At 41.8% G+C, this 19,379-nt stretch overlaps 1 protein-coding gene across 1 annotated transcript in view; it reads left to right on the forward strand.

Moving 5' to 3' along the window:
* Nucleotides 1–945: 945 nt before the first annotated feature.
* Nucleotides 946–19,379, forward strand: part of LOC306978365 (disintegrin and metalloproteinase domain-containing protein 12-like) — a gene marked incomplete at its 3' end in the record, with an annotated part of 168,752 nt that continues 150,318 nt past the window's right edge. The window contains exon 1 of the mRNA XM_079576888.1: nt 946–1,427. Within this exon, the coding sequence (XP_079433014.1) occupies nt 1,322–1,427 (106 nt within the window). The 5' untranslated portion in view covers nt 946–1,321. The remainder of the gene's footprint in view (nt 1,428–19,379) is intronic.

Genomic DNA, 19,379 nt, shown 5'->3' on the forward strand with positions numbered 1-19,379 from the left:
AAAAACAACCAAAATATGACAAAAATGTGGCGACGCGACGAAAAGTTTCCATCACTCTTGTAGGTCTTAGCTTTCAAATGAGGCGTTACATTGTTGATCTCCAGTTGAGAAGCTTTTAGATTTGGGTAAAGCCCAGTATAAAAAAACATGAATCTAAAAGGAATTCCGGGGAGTATGGTGTGCCACAAGGTTCAATTTTGGGACCACTATTATTTATTATTTATATTAATGATTTCGCTTCTGTTTCTACATCCACCTTTCCAGTTCTTTTTGCTGATGATACCAATCAAAAAAAATAATAATATAAAGCCGAGCTGGGGAAAATGCAGTCGTTAATGTTAAGGCGGGTGGCAAGAAGTTAAAATATGTATTTGTGGAAGTGCACAATTACGCTAATTTGGGCCAGGCTAGTCAGAGTCCAGGGCTGTTTTTCAGTCCCAGTCCGCCCCTGATAGGTACTTTATGAAAACAAAAAAAATAAAGGGCTGTATCAAGCGTTGTTTTGAGCGTGAGTCAAGTTTGGGAGCGCATTTCCGAAAATCAAACCCTTGTCTTCCAAAATAAAAGCCCTCTGGAATATTTCACAACAGGCGTAAGAGTTTGTTTATACAATTGACAACCAATGCAAACGTAAATAAGAAGGTAGTCCTTGGTGAATACGCTGACTGTCTTTTCATACCACCATATTTCATGCCATGTCTTAACAGCTTGAATGAAGTAGGCTATACAATACATGTTACTCAGGCAGGGAAACATGATCAATATTAATATTAAGGAAGAAGAGCGCCTTTTCCGCCGCCTTTACGTTTCCCCGCTCCCCTCGTTTTGAGCTGTCGGCGGCGCGTTAGGACCTCGCGGAGCCGTTTCCACGAAGCACATGGTCCCCTCTCAGAAGACAACACTTCTCTCTCTCCAGTAATTGCCCTGGAATTGGTGTCATTCCGTGCGGGCGAGCGAACCGTGCCTTTGCGCTTCTTTCTTTTTCTTTTTTTTGTTTTACACCACGCTTTCCCCCCCGGCCGTCGCTCTCACTTTTACGCTCGGAGCTTTCTCCCACCAGCCTTGGTATATTCTGCTCTCCTATGAATGAACCCCACACAGCTGTCGAACCCGGGATTTCCTTCACTCCCCCCCACCCCCCAAGATCGTATTTCAGGAAGTCGTCTTTTTATTTTTTTCCCTCCCTTACAAGGGGGGGTTTTACGCATCAGCTGTTGGTCGGGACCGTGACCGTATGATGGTTACGCAGCGCTGAGGCAGGAGCTGAAGGAGGAAAGACAGCGCTTCGCCCGGGGTTTTGTGAGCGCATCAGCCGGGCATCATGAAGCCCGCGAGTGCCAGCGTGAAGTTGGCTCTTCTGGCACTTCTCCACGCTGTGTGTGCGCCGACTACTGCGAGGGACAGCGCGGGATCCAAGCGTGCCACAGGTAGGACATAAGCCACAAGGACTGACACATGCGTAAACCGGCAAAACATGTGGGTTTACGCGCGTGTGTATATTGTTATGTCTTTGTCAGTAAAGCAAAGCAAGGCAAGGATCCTCTGTAGCTTTTCCTTTCTGCAAATTAATCTTAGAGTGTGATCATTTCCATGTTATTATAGCATTTGGATTTTACGCGCGGTAATGACCCGGCTTTGAACAAAGTGCAACAGACAAAACCTGTCTTTTTGTGGCGAGAACAACATGCTGCAGTTACAGTTAGCTTTATTATACATCCTATCACATTCATGTCATGTACTGTATATGGAGCTGAATTTGCATTTCTCTAGGTGTAAAGAAAGCAGCAATACAATACTTGTCTTATAGTCCTCGTTGTTCTCCATTTATTAAGCCTATGAGTAATTGTTTTGCACATCCATACCATATCACTACACATCTTGTAAACTCGTACCAAAACGCGGTCCTTTGCCTCATATTTTCCGTCCATGTGCAGTATTCCCCAACATGAAAGTTCATAGCCCCTCAGCGATGAACCTAAGCAGTGGAGATCGTGCATAATTGATGATGCTGAGTCTCTTTGGTAAACTGTGGCAGCGCTGCAGGCATTTTGGACCTTGAAGTGGATTTTTTTTTTTGTACTTGCTTCAAAAATAGACACTTTTTTTTAATAACTTATGGGGTCCTTTGGGGTCAACCCTGCGGCAAGTATAGAAAAAGCTTATTTGTGTCAGAGGTTGTAAATAACTTTGCAGAGAAGTTCAAACAGAGTGTTTTCTAATTCTGTGCTATTCAGTGCAATTCAGTAACTTTTCAAGAAAGAAAGATAAGGCGCACCATTCCTGATACAAGCAGTATTTTAGCATATAAGTGGATCTAAAAAAACAGAATCAGAATTGTCAATTGTGCAACATGAAACATAAATCATATAACAAATAACTTAGATAGATAATAAACTGTAAAAACTTTAAACTGTAAGACTATAAGGGCATGCGTCAGAAGATTAAATTTAAACTTTGATAAAGACAACAACAATCTGACATAGAACAGCGAGAGTGTAGTTACAGATGTACAGGTGCATTGAGTGTTAGCAGTAGATATGAGTGTGGACATACCACATAGTGCAGCAGATTATACTCATGAGTTACTGGGTCTTGCTTTTGTTCAAGAGTCTGATGGCGGAGGGGGAATAACTGCTCTTGTCGTGAGGTTCGGGTCTGAGTGGACCGTAGCCTCCTGCCTGAGGGGACAGGGGTGAATTGTCTGTGTCTAGGGTGAAAAGGGTCAGCTCTGATCCGACCCACATGCCTCCGGGTCCTGGAGGTGAACAGGTCCATGAGAGGTGGGAGCCTACAGCCAATCACCTTCAGTCGATGCTTGTCGCCGGGGTACCACACGGTGATGGAGGAGGTGAGGATGGACTTGATGATGGCCATGTAGAACTGCACCAGCATCCTGGTCGGCAGCTTAAGTTTCCTCAGCTGCCAAAGGAAGAACATCCTCTGCTGGGCCTCCTTGATGAGGGAGCTGATGGTTGGCTCCCATTTGAGGTCCTGGGTGATGGTGGTGCCCAGGAAACCGAAGCAGTCCACGATGGAGATGGGGGCGGGAGAGTCTGTCAGGGCGAGGGGGGATGGTGGGGCTGTGTCTTTCCTGAAGTCCACGATCATCTCCACTGTCTTCTGGGCGTCTAGCTCCAGGTTGTTGTGGCTGCACGAGGACGCCAGCCGGTCCACCTCTCTTTTGTAGGCAGACTCATCATAGTCCGAGACGGGCCTGATGAGGGTGGTGTCGTCCGCAAACCTGATCAGTTTTCCGGACTGTTTACTGGAGGTGCAGCAGCTTGTGTACTGGGAGAAGGGCCAGGGGGAAAGTACACAGCCCTGAGGAGTTCCAGTGTTTATAGCCCGAGTATCCGAGACGATCTTCCCCAGCTGCACGTGCTGTCTCCGGTCCGTCAGGAAGTCAGTGATCCATCTGCAGGGGGAGTCGGGCACGCTGAGCTGGTAGAGCTTGTCTTGTAGCAGTCCAGGGAGGATGGGGTTGAAGTCTATGAACAGGATCCTGGCGTAGGTTCCTGAGGAGTTCAGGTGCTCCAGGATGAAGTGCAGGGCCAGATTGACTGCATTGTCCACAGACCTGTTGGCTCTGTAGGCAAACTCAGCTTGATTCCGTCAGATCTCAGAAGCTAAAGGAAGAGCCACTTGGATGGGAGACCGGGAAGGATAATGATAATTTGTCGATATATTCTATAGTCTTTTCATATTTTCTTCAAGCTCTCCATCTCCACCATGATGCTATTTCACCTTCATTACCCCTCTATTCATGAATACTGAGATTTTACTTACAAAACCTTGGGAATTAATTAACCATCTCCCTATCGCAAAACGTGTTGCACCTCTAGCATTCGATATGTGCCACTATTCATTTTTCAACATGTGCTATCATTGGTTTTCAAGACCTTGATTCTGTGTTTTCCCCGGGGCTCTCGTTAAAACCATCAAAACCAGTGAGAGATACGTTGGGGGGGAAAAAAACTAGGCCAGGAAGCATTTACCTGGTCAGGGTCTGTGGACCGAGAGAGATGAATGGTGAGAGAGAGGAGAGTGGACAAGCAGCGTAATCAATCACTGGAGAATGGCAATGTAAGTGTTTTTTAGGGTCTCAAACGGGATACAGTTATAGGAATGGGCAAAGGAGAGGATAATTGCTATGTATTGAGGGTGCTTGTCGGCAGTGTGGTTAGCATTCTGGTTTCTTTGGGGGGTTTTTTGGATTGAAATTGAGGCTTCAATCTCAGGTGGAGTCTGCAATTTGGCTGGATAGATCGGATAGATTTTCCCAGAGCAATTACGGAGTTTGTCCTACATGATTCAGGTCAGGCATTTTAACCGTTTGGTTTTTACTGGTTGGCGAAAGATGGTCTAGTAAAATCATGGTTTAGACGCGGGCTAAGACACGGAGATTAGTATTTTCACTTTTGTTTCCATTCCAAAGTGACACCACAAAACTGCCAAGTCGATGCAGCTTGAATGAAAAGAAGCAGAATGAAGAGCAATCTTGTGTTATTCGCCCCTATTGTTGTGAAGAAACCCGCTCTTCGGGTCCTAAATTTTGCAGATGAATTGATAAATATCATGCCTTTCATTTATATATGCTCTTGAACGTATTGCACCCAAAGTGATTTTTATATTACAGCGTATTTATTCACTCCTCAGTTACACTTTGGTGATGATTGACACCTAGAGCCGCAGTTGCCCTGGGGCTATAACTGAAGCGAACCTCCATATCTCCAGCTATCAGCTCTGCCTGAGCTGCTGTCGCCTCATTAAATAAGTTGTCCCTTAGAATATCTATTTATTCCATTTCCATTTATTGTATAATTTGAAATTAAAAATCTTTTTAATAATGAAGAAACAAACATGTGTCTTTGCTGAGAGCGGCTCACCCTTTCCTCAGACCCCAGATCCAGCTCTTTTGCTTCCGTTACTGGAGGTTTGAGTATCTCCCGATAATAACAAGAGATTGTGAATGAAAAAAGTGAATGCTCTCTTTTCTCTAGTGTGAATTGTGGTTGTAAATGTGCTTTATAAATAAATTTGACCTTGACCGTGGGATGTTTGCTAAAGGCAGCCAAATATGAGATTTAAATAAGTTAGGTCCTCATCCAAATCCGTTCTTCCATTATCCACTGCACACATTACATTTTCTGTATCTTGTTGGACATTAGGAGCAAGTTGTGTATTGCTGGCAACAGTATAATCCAAAATGTTACACAGTGTGCCTTTAGCTTTACTTGATTTGCTGCTGAGTCAGTTCAGTTTACAGTTGGAGTCTTCGTCCCCCTTTTGTCCCCTACAGGTTTTTAATACCTGGAATAAAACTGTGCACTGCCTCGGGAGAACGTTCAAAGTCAACACAGAGAGGCCCCGCCCAGCCGGGGAATGCAACCCAGGACCTTACTACCGCCTCCCTCTGTGGTTCCCCACCTAAGCCCCATAGTCACGACCTCTCAGGTAGAAGTCATTAGATTATGTAAATTCAGCTATACAGCAATGGAAACATCATATTGAAATTTCACTCGCTCCTCCATGTTGCCGACCAAGCTCAATAAATCGCTGTCAATATGTATAAAGTATCTCTCTGAATCTCATTTGAATTCTATCAGTAACACATGGAGGATTACAATGGACATTGTGTTTGCAGCTCCACTGGGGAGATTGGCCATTGACCATACGCTGTTATATTAATATTACCAGATGTGATGCTCTCAGCCGCTAACACCACACCCGCAGCGTTCTCCAGCGTTCTGATTGTTCAGCAATATGTATCTAATTGCACGAGGCCAATATTTGGACGGTTTTCTAGTGATGAGGTAGTCAAAATGATACTAAATGCTGATTGTTCTTAATGATCATGAATGATATGTTTGGGTAAGCTCTCAGTCATGCACGAGCTGCCCATCACTGAACAGATTTTCCGAAAGTAGTCTATTGCACAGGGCTGTTTTGGGGTTTGGTTTGACTATTCTTCAGGTTACAAACTGGACCGTAGGGTGAAATAAAGTTAACAGCTTATGGCAAGAGTAACTCCTCCCTACAGGAGCGGCATAAAGGCCTTTACACGAGAGGAAGCATTGGATTGAGGCAGTATCTTGGAAGAGAAGCAACATTTTTTACATTCTAAAAAAATGGTGTACATACAGTGGGAGGAAAATGGATGTGAACGCTTTGGAACTTGATAAAGTTTATTGATGGAATGCCCCTTGAGATGTGCCATCTCGTTTTCGAGGGGGTCCATTAACACAAAACACTAGATACGGTTAACAAAACACGGTAAAAGACAGGATACAGACAGGACAAAACACACATTAGGACAGTCGCACAGACAAAACAAACTTGCTCCATAGTCCTCCCAAACCCGTCCAAGATACATAGACAAAATATACAAAATAAAAAAAAACAAAAAAACAACAACAACATAAATATAGTCAAAAGGAAACAATTCCAAGAGATGAGGCAAAAGTACAAAATTACAAGTACACTTAAAGACATAAACAAGGTGTTTTTAGGTGAGAAAATAAGAAGGCTCTAAATAAACCAAACAATGTTAAAGAACGAATGGATAAAGGTAAACTATTCCAATCAGAGCCGAAAAGCTCTGCGTCCTATTTCTTTATTAATACATGGGACAGTAAAAGTAAGAGAATGAGTTACTTCTAAGTGAATATGTGGATGTAAATGGAATTTCTTACATTTCTGCCTAAATTGGTCATACAATGTGGTCTGATCTTCATTAAAATCATAAGAATGAATAAACAGTGTCTGCCTAAACGAATACCACCCAAACAATTACATGCTAACATATGTAGACATTCACAGGACAGTAAGGAAGAAGTAAGTGAACCCAGGAATCTCGCTGAACTGCAACAGTTTTGTAAAGAGGAATTGTCCAAGATTCATCCTGATCTTTGTGAGCGTCTAATCTGCAACTACAAGAAAGCAGTTAATACTACAAAAGAAGGGTCAGCCAGCTATTTAATACAAGGGATCACTTACTTATTCCACTCTGTTGTGAACGTCTCAGGTTTTTTCTGCAAAATATCTTGATAAACTTGTGAAAGCGTTGTCACACAAAAGTGAAAATTGAAATTAAATTGAACTTTTCCATCTGTGCTGAAGCCATTTTTAACCCAGATTTTGGTCAGGAGGACCTGGATTAGCTTGATTTGATTATTTTAATTTAATTGTCATTGTACTTCTGCAAGTTTGGAGAAAAGTTGACATCTGAACCGAACCCAGGATGAAGCAAAGCACCATATTTCATCCATTCTCCGCTTGATTAAATCACATGAGGATTCGTCATCGGGCTGGGCTGACAGAAACAGCTTAATCACACGTTCGCAATGACGAGACCTCGAGCGAAGTCCAAATATCCCATGGAGATGAATAAAAAACAAAATATTCTGCCTGAGCGTGTTTCATATTAGCCGACCACAGCCAGAGATGATTCAGCCGAGCCCTTTTGCATTTGTGCTCATACGGTAGAATAATAAACCAAATGGACCACAATGAGCAAATGATTTTATTGTTGAAATGCACACTGACGTTCATTTCAATTTTGTCAACAGTTGTCACCGTTTCTTGTCTTCTCCTCTATAGTCTGGCTCCTTTTTTCTTGTGTCTAGTTTCTTAGCCCCGTGTCATTTGTAAGTGATTCAAGAGGATGTCTGACACACTTCTGCATTCGTTTCTGCAGCCGGTTGGATTTGCCCGCGGCGCTGTGTGCTACTTGCCACAAATGCAAGCCGATCTAAGGGTATATTTTGGGACTGAAGTAATAGATTCCTTCTGCAAACAGTGTCCACCCCCAAAAAGAGAGTGAGAGAGAAAGACGTTGCACTGCTGCGAATGCCTTGAAGTCAAAATCATTTAGGGTGTTTTCAGTTCACATGAGAGGATTGTACAAAACAAATCATAAGACCTAATACATTATGAGGTCATTTTGCTAAAAGTATTTGTACACAGCATACATACTTAAACATTATTAACTCATTTGAATGTTTTAACTTGAACTAAATTGGAAGTATCGTAGTAAACAGTTTCAGTAGTGAATGTTTTAGCAAAAGCAGAAATAGTGATTGTAACTGTAATATTGGACAGGGCTGTGATCAAAATAATTCAATCTAGATTTTATTACTTAAATGAGAAATCATGTTTTCTGCAATACTCTGTTTTATACATTGTTGTTGTTTCATCTTTTGTTCTGCAATGTAAAAATATACTTATATTTACAGTCATTGAATAATATAACAATGTAACATTCACTGATTTTTTTTTTTTTTTTTTCGTAATTGAGCAGCAGCAGCCCTATTTGAGATGACACTTACGCCTGACAGTCTTGACAAGCTTCTCAAAGCACTACCCTGTAGTCGTTATTCATTCATTCCATGCCATGGGATGGTAAGCCACTGTTGCAGCCACTTTATTTCATTACTTAACGTGATCCAATCATAGTTTCTGTCCTAGCTTTGATTAGTTGTGGTTAGCATTAGCATGTTGTTACTAGCCGTGGCATTTTGCGCTGCAATCAAAACTGCAATAGTGGAGGTTAAAGCAATACTAAGTCACTTGTTTACCTTAAATACTTTCTGTAGTCCCTCTGAGGGTAATACAAGTGTTAATGGGATGATTGGGGGATCCTTCATCTCTCCCTGGTGTCTCTGGCCAGAAAACCACAACCACAGTCACGAAGAAGAAGCTAATAGGCTAACGGGCAAAGCTAAATGTGGGCTAGCGCCACTTTAAACAGTATTTACAGCCAAGTTTGAGTGAAAAAAATTATTTCCATTGTGTAATTGGATGAACAATATCCCTCTCTCCCTTTGCCTTTTCTGTCAGCGTAGGTTTTACTCTCACAGACAATTAAAAAGTAAAAAAAAAATCGCAACTTGCTACGACCCCTGCAGTTGCACTTATGGCCTCTAGGGACACAAATTACTTAGTACTGCTTTAAAACTAACTCAGCGATTGAATTCTCCAGATTTTGCACTTCTAAATGACAGGGGTTCAAATCCCAGCTCCTGCAGGTGCACACTGCCAATTTGTTTCTTGGGCAAAACACTTCACCTGTCTCGCCTCAGTGTCTCCGTACATTGGTGTATGAACGAGAGTGTGGATGGGTGAGCGGTTCCTTGCTTGCAAATGTAGGTGGAAATTTGGAGGTATAGCAGCTATAACAGGATCTGTGGTTGCAATAGTGTGATACTTTCTTAGTAATGCATTTTGATGGTGCATACTGTATCCCTGTATGTTTTCCATCCTATCAGATTTATTTTGCTCCTTCATTGGGAATCCCCCTGTGGCCTGCGTCTGTCCTGACCTCACATGTGCTGCATTAATCTCTCTCCCTCTCCTGCACTGGACTCATTTGACCCAAAACCAAATCCTTCAAAACTCATCGTCGCCCGCCCCAAAACTGTAACCTAAATCGTGCTCTGGACTTTGTCTGTACATTTTCACACCCAGAAAGGGCAGAGTTCACCTCAGCACCGAATTCCCATCGTGTCTTCCCTTCTCTCCTGTTTCACTCGTATCAGATATCAACGTCAAGTATATCTGGCTTTGTTCACAACGCTCCCCCTCACGCCCGTGGTTCCCCCCCCTGGTGTTGCACAAAAGATCTGGCAAGGAAAGACGGACCTTGTATTGTTTTAAAACTTTCCACATCGCAAGAATTGATATAATGATTCACTGTATGTTTTAAGCTTTGGTTTGAGGACAATACCAGAGAATACTGATTGCGTCCTTGGGCAAAACACGTCACACTGGTTGTCCATGTGTGTGAGCGATTGAGTGATGGCAACGATCGGCAACCACATCTCAGTCAGTCAGCCCCAGGGAAGCCTTGGCTACGAAAATAGCACTGAATGTGGGTGTGAATGAATGCAGGAATGACATTTTGAATAAAAATTGCAAAATAAGAGCCATTACTGTGTTTGCTGTGGTATGTTAAGACAAGGAAATGTTCGCATATCCACTCGTTGGCCAGTTTGTAAAAGCCCCAGAGCTACTTCCTTGTTTTTTCAACCCAAAACGTGCTCCATGCTCATCCGTAACTTTTCTAAGGCATTCCTCGCATCCCGCTTCTCCGCTGGGATTTTATGAGCACGTTTCACAGCTTGCAGTGAGCAACGCTGTCACGGTAAAGTTTACAATTAGTTTCCACCAAGTTAATTGTTTTCAGCGCCGGTGCTACTTCAGGATTTATGATGGCTAAAAATACACTGCAGACAGCGGCTTGCGGTCTCCTCTTTTTCTCCTCAAATGTCTGCAAACATAATACGTTATAAGTAGAGATGAACCGATCCAGCCTTTTTGCTTCTGATACCGATACTGGGGGTTTGAACATTTAACAAGGATCACTGCATTTTCAACACAATGCTTAGTTGGGACAGGCTATTTTATATTAATCTCAACAACTCACATTAAGTAATCTAATCATTACAACTTATGCATTACAAATATCTTATATTAGCTAGTGTTTAAAGCAGTACTAAGTCATTTGTTTACCTTAGTAAATCCTTTTCGTAGTCCCTCTGGGGGTAATACAAGTGTTAATGGGATGATTGGGCGGGTCTTTCATCTCCTCCTGGTGTCTCTGGCCAGAAAACCACACTTGCAGCTTTTCTTGCACCGACCTGGAGCACCAATACACATTAATGGAATCACGAAGAAGAAGCTAACAGGCTAACGGGCAATGCTAACTGTGGGCTAGCGCCACTTAAATAGTATTTACAGCCAAGTTTGGGTGAAAAAAAATATCTCCATTGTGTAATTGGATGTACAATATCCCTCTCTTCCTTTGTTTTTTCTGTCAGCGTAGTATTTACTCTCACGGACAATTAATGTGTAAAAAAACTGCAACATGCTACGACATCTGCAGTGGCGCTTATGGCCTCTAGGGGCATGAGTGACTTAGTTCTTTAACAGCATTTCATAAACTAAAATACAAACACTTGGCCACTCCAGCAGTGGCTGATTTTATTCTATTAGGTATTTCATTCATAATTTCTGACCCAGCTTTGATTAGTTGCCACAAGCATTAGCCTGTTCCCGCTATCTATAGCATATTGTTGCTAACAGCGACAATCTGCACGGCCAAAACAGGTATCGGTTAAGTATTTGTAGCCGATACTCGATATCGTATTTTTCCCCAGTATCGGCTCCGATATCTGATACCAGTATCGGATGGATGCATCCCTAACTATAAGACATACCTGTTTTGGATTTGATAATACGGGGAATTTTCCACCGCCCGCTGCGAGCTGTCTCACCAGCCCAATCTAGCTCCAAGGCAGGTCAAAATCCAATAGTTTGCCGGCCAAAACGGGATAATTGACAGCTTTGTTATTTGGTATGAATCTGAAAAAAAAGTCTGAACAAAGTCGGTGCACTCCCTTGAAATGTGAATTTAGACTAATTTTACGTCTTAAAATTGTGAAAACAACTTGACATTTGACGTTTTAATGTCATGACACTGAGTAGAAAATATTATCTTCCATTAAGTATTTAAAAATACATTGTATTTCGTATTCTTTGTTTATTTTCTTACCTTTGAGTGATTGTTTTAAGCGCAAGAGTGTAATGTCAAAGAGAGCTTAATTTCGAGAAAATCACCTGTAGTCATAACCTGATTAAATTAAATGTCAAGGCGTCCCCCCGAGGCTCATGTCACTCAAACATACATTAATTAACTCCGCCACATTTCATTACAAAAACAATTAGGTATTTTCTTCACTTTTCCAAATCATTATCTTGTCATTGTTAATTCATTTCTCAGTTGTCACATTGTAACATAGCATTAACCCACGCCTAAGCACTCATTCTGCGGCTTGCGTGATCACACACTGTATCTGGGCCCTCACAGTGGAGAGGGGGGTTTACGAAAAGGCAGGGAGCATTTCAGGGGAATCGTAACCAAACCCTGTCCCAAGTCCAACTAATGCAAATATTTTCCAGTGTGAATGACTTCCATATGAAGAGGGGTTTAAAGCGGAGTAATGTGCCGGCTTCAGATAATCCATCTTCTCTATGGCATAAAACATCCACCCAGGGTCAGTGCTTTGTAATGGAGAGCTTAGCGAGACGGACAAGGCGACTACTATGTGCGTTTTATTGGATTTCAGTCACGATGACAAAAGTACTTATACGTATTTCAAAGTGGATCACTATTCAGGTCCCGCAGCGTTGAAATCTTGTGTTTTGAAACGTTAAATGTATGAGACAGACAGTAGACTGCGCTGGTCAGGATTTTGGATTGGCCTGGTGCGCCCTCTGCAGGCCACAGTGGGAAGGACATGTGATAGAACAGACCTGGAAAATACTACTCAAATGCTCAAAAAAGACACAGATGGCATCTTTGGAATTGCCCATATACACGAATGTTGAACTCGATTCAAAGCAGCCACAGGGGGAAAACAAATAAGTTAAAAAACTGAACTTTCTCCCATTTCCCCACCATTACTTTAATCTCTTAACCCACACCTGAACTGAGCACACTTTCTCCAGCTTGGCATAACCCAAACCTTAAAGCTTCTTGAACAAAAGTGTAAAAATAGTGACCAAAACGAAAGGTAAATGAGGATGAAAACGCATCAAAACAGGCGACAAAAAAAGCAACAAAAAAGCCACCAAAAATACGACGAAAAAGTGACGACAATGCAAGGGAATTTCTTTGCTCAGTTTTGTAGGTCATAGCTTTCAAATGTGCTCGGTTCAGGGAGGAGTTAAGAGCAAATGTTAAATTATGAATATATTATATATTTTTCTACTAAATAAACAAGACACGGAGGGAAGAGCTTCAAAGCCCATAAATACTTAAAGCATAGACAATGCTAACCAGGGAGCTACGCTAGCTGCATGCTACATATACTAACTTTAGCTACAAGTGTCGTTTATTTATTTATTTTTCGCTTCTGCTGAACAATTTTGCTTTGAAAAAACACAGACATGGACCAGAATTTGGCTTCATTTGTGTGTGACAAATCGGCTAGGCCACGCCCCCTTGTATGCCATCTGTATCTATAGTCTATTTTGGATGATTGTCTCCCTCAAGAATGATACAGGCTTCTTAAGGACCCTAAAGGATGACATATGTATTGAGAGAGCAGGCAATTTGAGCACTGAAATAATTACAGGAAAGTGTGTGCACTAAATACACAAAGGAAAAAGAGACCACCACCTCATGGAAGCTTGTGGAACTAGGCATTTGTACGTCTTGAAAATAATTGACCAGCTTTCCTATAGAATAAAGCCAAGGAGCAAACAAATAAAAGGTTGGCCAATTAAATTTACTTATCTCGTTTTCCTTTCTCTTGTCTACTTGCACATTTTGCAATTCACAGGGTGTGCAGTGTGAGTGTGCGCTGGATTGGTCTTTAGCTGGCAATTTCCCTCAAATCAGGTGCATTTCCATATATTTATCTTGCTTTTAACCCGTCAACTCGGAGGACAACATTCGCACTTGCCATCCGACACATCAGCTAATGTGTCACCCTGAAATGACGATCTCTGTTATTCACCACAGCACTGTAATTCATCTTTATGCCACGCTTGATGGGTTATATTCCCTGTAGTTTCTCTTCCTTGTTTCCTCTGGTGGTTCTGCATAGAATCACATAGCTGCAAATGGTGGAAGGCGCCGTATGATGAGAAGGTAATGTAGTGCAAATATTGATTTTTTTGGTATCGATTTTGAGCTGGGGGCCTTAGGTTAATATGGCTTCTATTGTTATTGTACCATGAGCTAGATCAGTAAAGACGGTCCAAAACCAAACCTGTTCCTACCCTGTAATATTATGTAATCCTAGACATCCATCTTCCTGCTAGTTTTAATAAAGGCTAGATACTGCATGACCTTTCCGAAGATATGGGTAAAATGCCAATGCTCATAGACGCAGTTCCATGGGATTTCGAGTGTTGGGCAGCAGAGGGGAAAGACATACTCAAGTAAAAGTCCAAAAAATCCTAATATGAAATGTGAAAATGTTGACAAACCGCACAGTCAGATTTAGATTTAAGGGAAACTTTCAGCCCGTCAATAGTCTATACTGTGAAAGTCAAGTCAGGAAAGACAGCGTAAAATCACAATCAGTTCATAATTAAAGCATCAATGAGGCCAAATGAATAGCTTTCACGCTGCCTTTGACTTTATAATTTCCTCGGAACACAGATAGGGGGTCTCATGCTTAATGGTACCCTTACTCTGATGCCCACAGGGGGTGTAACTGGACAGATTCTCGTGACTTTATTTCTTAGGACTACCTGCCAGCCGAGCCTATAGAGAAACACTGCTGTTGTAAGATCCATTTCCCATAAGGTAATTATGTGCTGCGATTACCGGTGGGGGGTTGAGCTCGGCAGGTTCAATTAATTTTACCCCAAACCATGCAAGATAAAAGGTTATGTATTTATACATGAAATCGTTATCAATTTATTTTAATCTTGATCAGCTTTAACCTCCAGTACGTCCAATTGGGTGGATTTTGAAGCTTTTCCGCGGGTTTTGGCCATGTTGTTTTCCACGTAAAATAGGCTATATTTAAGTAAGTATGTTTTTGGAAGTAGGGGAAACCGTAGCACCTGGAGGAAACCTGGCCGGCTGCCTTCAGTGCTCCTCTGAAACGGCGCACCCTGTCTCTGTTTCAGAGCGTGGTGTCCTGCACTGGTCAGCTCCTCCACCTCCTCCTTCCTCTCCCTCCTGCGCAGCTCCCTCTGCTCCACAACAGTCTTTCACCATCTTCTGGGAAGAGCGTAGCAGTTAATCTGATTTATTCTCCAGTTTACTTCCATTAGACAGAACAATAGAAGGCATGTGTGGCTTAGCTGTGAGGCTTGCCTGGATACCTCCTCGATGGTCCCTTTTTTTCTCTCCGTGTTGCGCCTCTTGTGACGCCTCCACTGTGCTTTAGGTGTGGGGGGGCTCTTAGTGCCACTTCAGTGTTTCAGAAGAAGAAATGTGTCTTTAGCTTTTTTTATTTCACTTTTTTTATTAGATGGATAGCCCTTTGAAATGTGGCATCTTGTTTGTGAGGGAGTCCTACAAGACAAAAATCACAGAACATTGGAAAATAGCAACACAATACATCAACAACAACTTAAAGAAGGACTAAGTAACTTGATTACCGATAAAAATCTTTTTCGTATAGTCCCTCTGGGGGTAATACAAGTGTTAATGGGATGAATGGGGGGGGTCTTTTATCTCCCCCTGGTGTCTATGGCCAGAAAACAACATTAATTAAAACAAACCAATGGAATCACGAAGAAGAAACAAACAGGCTAATGGGCAAAGCTAACTGTGGACTAGCACCACTTAAACAGTATTTACAGCCAAGTTTGATTTAAAAAAAATGTTCTCCATTGTGTATTTGGATGAATAATATCCCTCTCTCCCTTTGTCTTTTCTGTCAGCGTTGTATTTACTCTCACGGAAAATTAATGAGTAAAAAACCGTAACATGCTACGACACCTGCAGTGGCGCTTATGGCCTCTAGGGGCATGACTTACTTAGTTCTGCTTTAAAATCTGTTGGTTTGTAAAGAAATGATGAATCTTAAAATGATTGAGGGATGTGATGGATCTAATTGAGCTTATTCCAATGAGAAGGGGCTTTAACTTTGATTGCTCTTCGGCCAATTACTGGAACATTAAAGCCCTGGTTTGACCTTGATCTAGGCGTAGCGCTACTGGGAAGGTCAAATATTTCATGAAACGTGGTCTGAGAACCAATGTTATAAGACGATCAGCTCTGCACGATCTGCCATCCCTTCACAAATCCCTCCATGATATCACACCTCGTAAGCTTAAACCTCCTTTAATCCATACAGTGAAAAAAAAAAAAAAAACAACCCTGTGTGGTCTCTAAATTATGATGTCACCTGCATGCTGCACGTATGTAGTTATGATTTCACCGTGTATGGTTCGCCCTCCTGAGACCAGCCCTCGGGAGTGTTGACAGAGCCTCCCCTTAGTCACATGTTTACAATGGACCCCGGCCAAGATTAGCAGCCTCTTTTCACTCGCCACGGAGCTATTCATACAGTCAAGTCTAGAGTAACAGCAAACACAGGGCAGATTATAGGATTAATGGATTCAAATTGAGCAATTGTTTTACCTCCGGATACATTTCAGAATTAATTAGCAAATTTGATACAGAATGAGTAACCTGAATCGGGGGTGTTGTTATTGCAGCTAATTTTTAAACTCTTTGCGTAATTTATTATGCCTGAATGGGGCAGAAACTATGTGTAGGTTCACTTAGAATTAAATCATTTCAGAATGGTTTTATTCCTGCAGATTCTTCCCATTTCTGTAAATCATGGTTTGAGCTGTGCTAAATTACACTGATTGGGCCTGATTTGGAGGGTTACGGCCCCTCTGTGAGAGCATTTAATTCCCATTGGAATAAACAAGAAGCAACCAAGAGCTGATTACCCGACCAATGTTTGGCATCGAGGGCAGTGGGCCTTGAGCTTAGCAGGAGTCCGTAGTGATGGTGACCCTGACTGCGCTCCTTAGCAGAGTCCAGGGGCAGAGAGGAGGCAAAGTTATAGAAGGATACTCGTGAATTTTGCATTTCCGTGGCCTCAATATTTCAATCCAGTAGTACAGTATATTCATCTGTGACAAAAAAAAAAAAATCATAATGAACTCTTCAAACAACAGACTCCCCTTTATCCCTGAGCCATGAAGTGTGATGTGTTTATGAGAGAGATATTATCGTATTTTCTGGACTACAAGTCGCTCCAGAGTTGATTATTGAAAAAATAATTATCACAATTATTTTAGTCATAATTGAAATCACAATGAACGATATTTGGTGCCTTTAAAAAAAAGTCTTTATTTTATTTATGTATTTATTAATTAAAAAAAACGAAAAAAAAAAACGATTAAGGAGAGGTCTGTTTCACACCTGCCCCCTGCTGGCCAGCCCTCACACCTGCACAAGTAAACTGAGCAGCGCTGTTTGTTTTATGTCAGGCAAAAGCATGAGCCATGGCACGTGAAATGCGAAGGGAAAATAATCCCAGCGCCATGAAATAATGCAAGTCTGCTTTGCAAAAAACAAAACAAGAATAATAATAATACTATTTTTGCTAATTATTATGCTAATTTTGTAATTGTTTAGCGTAATAATTGAAATTGTACAGCCCTACTCCAGAGTATAAGTTGCACCAGCCAAAAAAATCGATAATGAAGAAGAAAAAAACACATGAAGAGCTCTTTTCCAAAATGCGATAAACGCCATAAAAATAAAAAGAATGCTGTGCACTGAATCTATTTTCTGCTCCATCAACGTTTCAGGCCAAACTGCTATATTTCCTTGTTACAATGTAGGTACAAGATGCCGTTCTTTTCCAACCCGCGATAAGTGCCGAACCTATTTTTAGATTTAGCCACTTTTCAAACCTCCTCTGAGTATTTTTGGAAACGGGGCAAGCAACAAATGTTGTGTGACCCTCCAGGGTTTTAATAAAGTCACCATTGTGTCCTGGAACAACATCCAGCTGTTCTCCGTGTGCAGGTAAGTCCCACGCCTCAAAATAACGTCACAAAAACTCCGTCTAAACTCGCCTTTTACAGGAGAAAACAACAAATAATCCAAGTAACAACAAATCTACATGAATCTGCACTGACATCGATGTCAATGGCAGCAAAACGCTTCCCATTATCCCTACAAATGATGTTTGCAATGATAATTATTAATTAATTTATCGTCCGAAAAATATACGGTATATTAGCATCTTAACCCCCGCTTTAAAGGGGCTAGATGCAAGTTTGCCATTTTATACTCACTGCTGCCACCTCAGGCCATATTTGTAACTGCACCTTCTATATTAAGCTCGTGCATGACGGCACTTTGGACCCAAAGTGACACCTTATTTAGTGACAGTGCAGGATTATAGAGGCAGTTGTGGTGAACAGGTCTGAGCTCATTCTACACATGGCTGGAACATGTAGGGGGAGGAAAATACTTAGTTGTAACATTTTTAAACTCCCTATAGTCCCTTTAAAGGAACAGGTCACCGTTTTTACATACTGAAATATGTTCTTGCCTGAGTTTAGACGAGTTGATGGGGGGGGGGGGCGGATTAGAAGCTACCACGCTCTTCCACAGGCACAAAGACCAGACAGGTACGCATCAACTCGTCTAAGCTCAGGTAAGAAGATATCTTTCTCCAATTCAGCTTTACCTAAATCTAAATGCTTTCAGCCATGTAGGCCAGTGCAACGCCTCAAAAGCTAAGACTTACAAAACTGATCTTGCGTTATCTTTGGTTTCTTTCCATCACGTTTTTGTCGCTCTTTCATTGCGTTTTCATCCTTTTTCTTGGCTCTTTCTTTTTGCTTTTTTGAAACTTTTTTCAAGAAGCCTTCAAATTTGGGTAAAGCCGAACTGGAGGAAATGTGCTCGGCTTAGGCGGGGGTTACGAGGTTAAGGCACAATGGGCATAAAGTTTCCCGTTTGGGTACAATTTGCGCCAGACAAAACAAAATCTTGATCGAAAACATCCACTATTGTCTTTTAATCATCGTATTACACCATTCGTCCAGACCCACTTCCATTTGATATGACCAAAGTTATTATTATTATACTTCTTTCCCCGTTTAAGTCGATCCAACGTTGCCTCATCATCACGGTTTAATACGGTCCACATGCACTCATGGAGAAAACGCGCTCCAGTTGTGGTTCTTATAGAGCGGACACGAGCTGCCAAACATCGCAGAGCGGGAGAAGTGTGTGATCCTTTTGTCCTCCAAGACGTTTTTGATCACTGGAGTTTCTTTGTGTGGAATTTGTTTCATTTTAGTGGGTGTTGTCAAAACAGAAATCTCATTTGAAGTGCTATGTGACGTGGTTTTGGATGAGAGCATCTTGTGCGCGTAATCAAAAAGAGGTCTTTGCAGATGCTCGAAGGGGGGACATCTCGTGCAAAATGGACTTTTTTAGACTTTTCGACCAGATGGTGGTGTTTTGTTTAAATCGCACATGTTTCTGTGATCCTCCATATTTTGTCTGTCTCTCCCTTCTGCACGCAAAACACCAGCCGACACCGCTGTAACTACGTCACACGGAGAAATCCATGAAGTTTCTCTGGGTTTTCGAGTCCAGACACCTTCACGAAACTTCTTCTGGTCCCGATTAGAAGATTAGATTAGTTTGCCGATTGTTATTGCTTTCATTTTGAACAGGATTGCGCCCTCTATTGGCATTTGGTGTCAGTACATTTCATAGCACCTTCAGTCTTTTTTTCTTCTTTTGCACACATCGTAACTAAATAAATGAAAATTAAGCTTATAGTAGTAGTCGTAACGCTAAATATAGGACCTTTAACCACTTAACCCCCATGGCCATGTGAACCGAGCACATTTTCTCCAGT

Source organism: Gobius niger (genome assembly GCF_951799975.1).
Source record: "Gobius niger genome assembly, chromosome: 19".
NCBI lineage: Eukaryota > Metazoa > Chordata > Actinopteri > Gobiiformes > Gobiidae > Gobius > Gobius niger.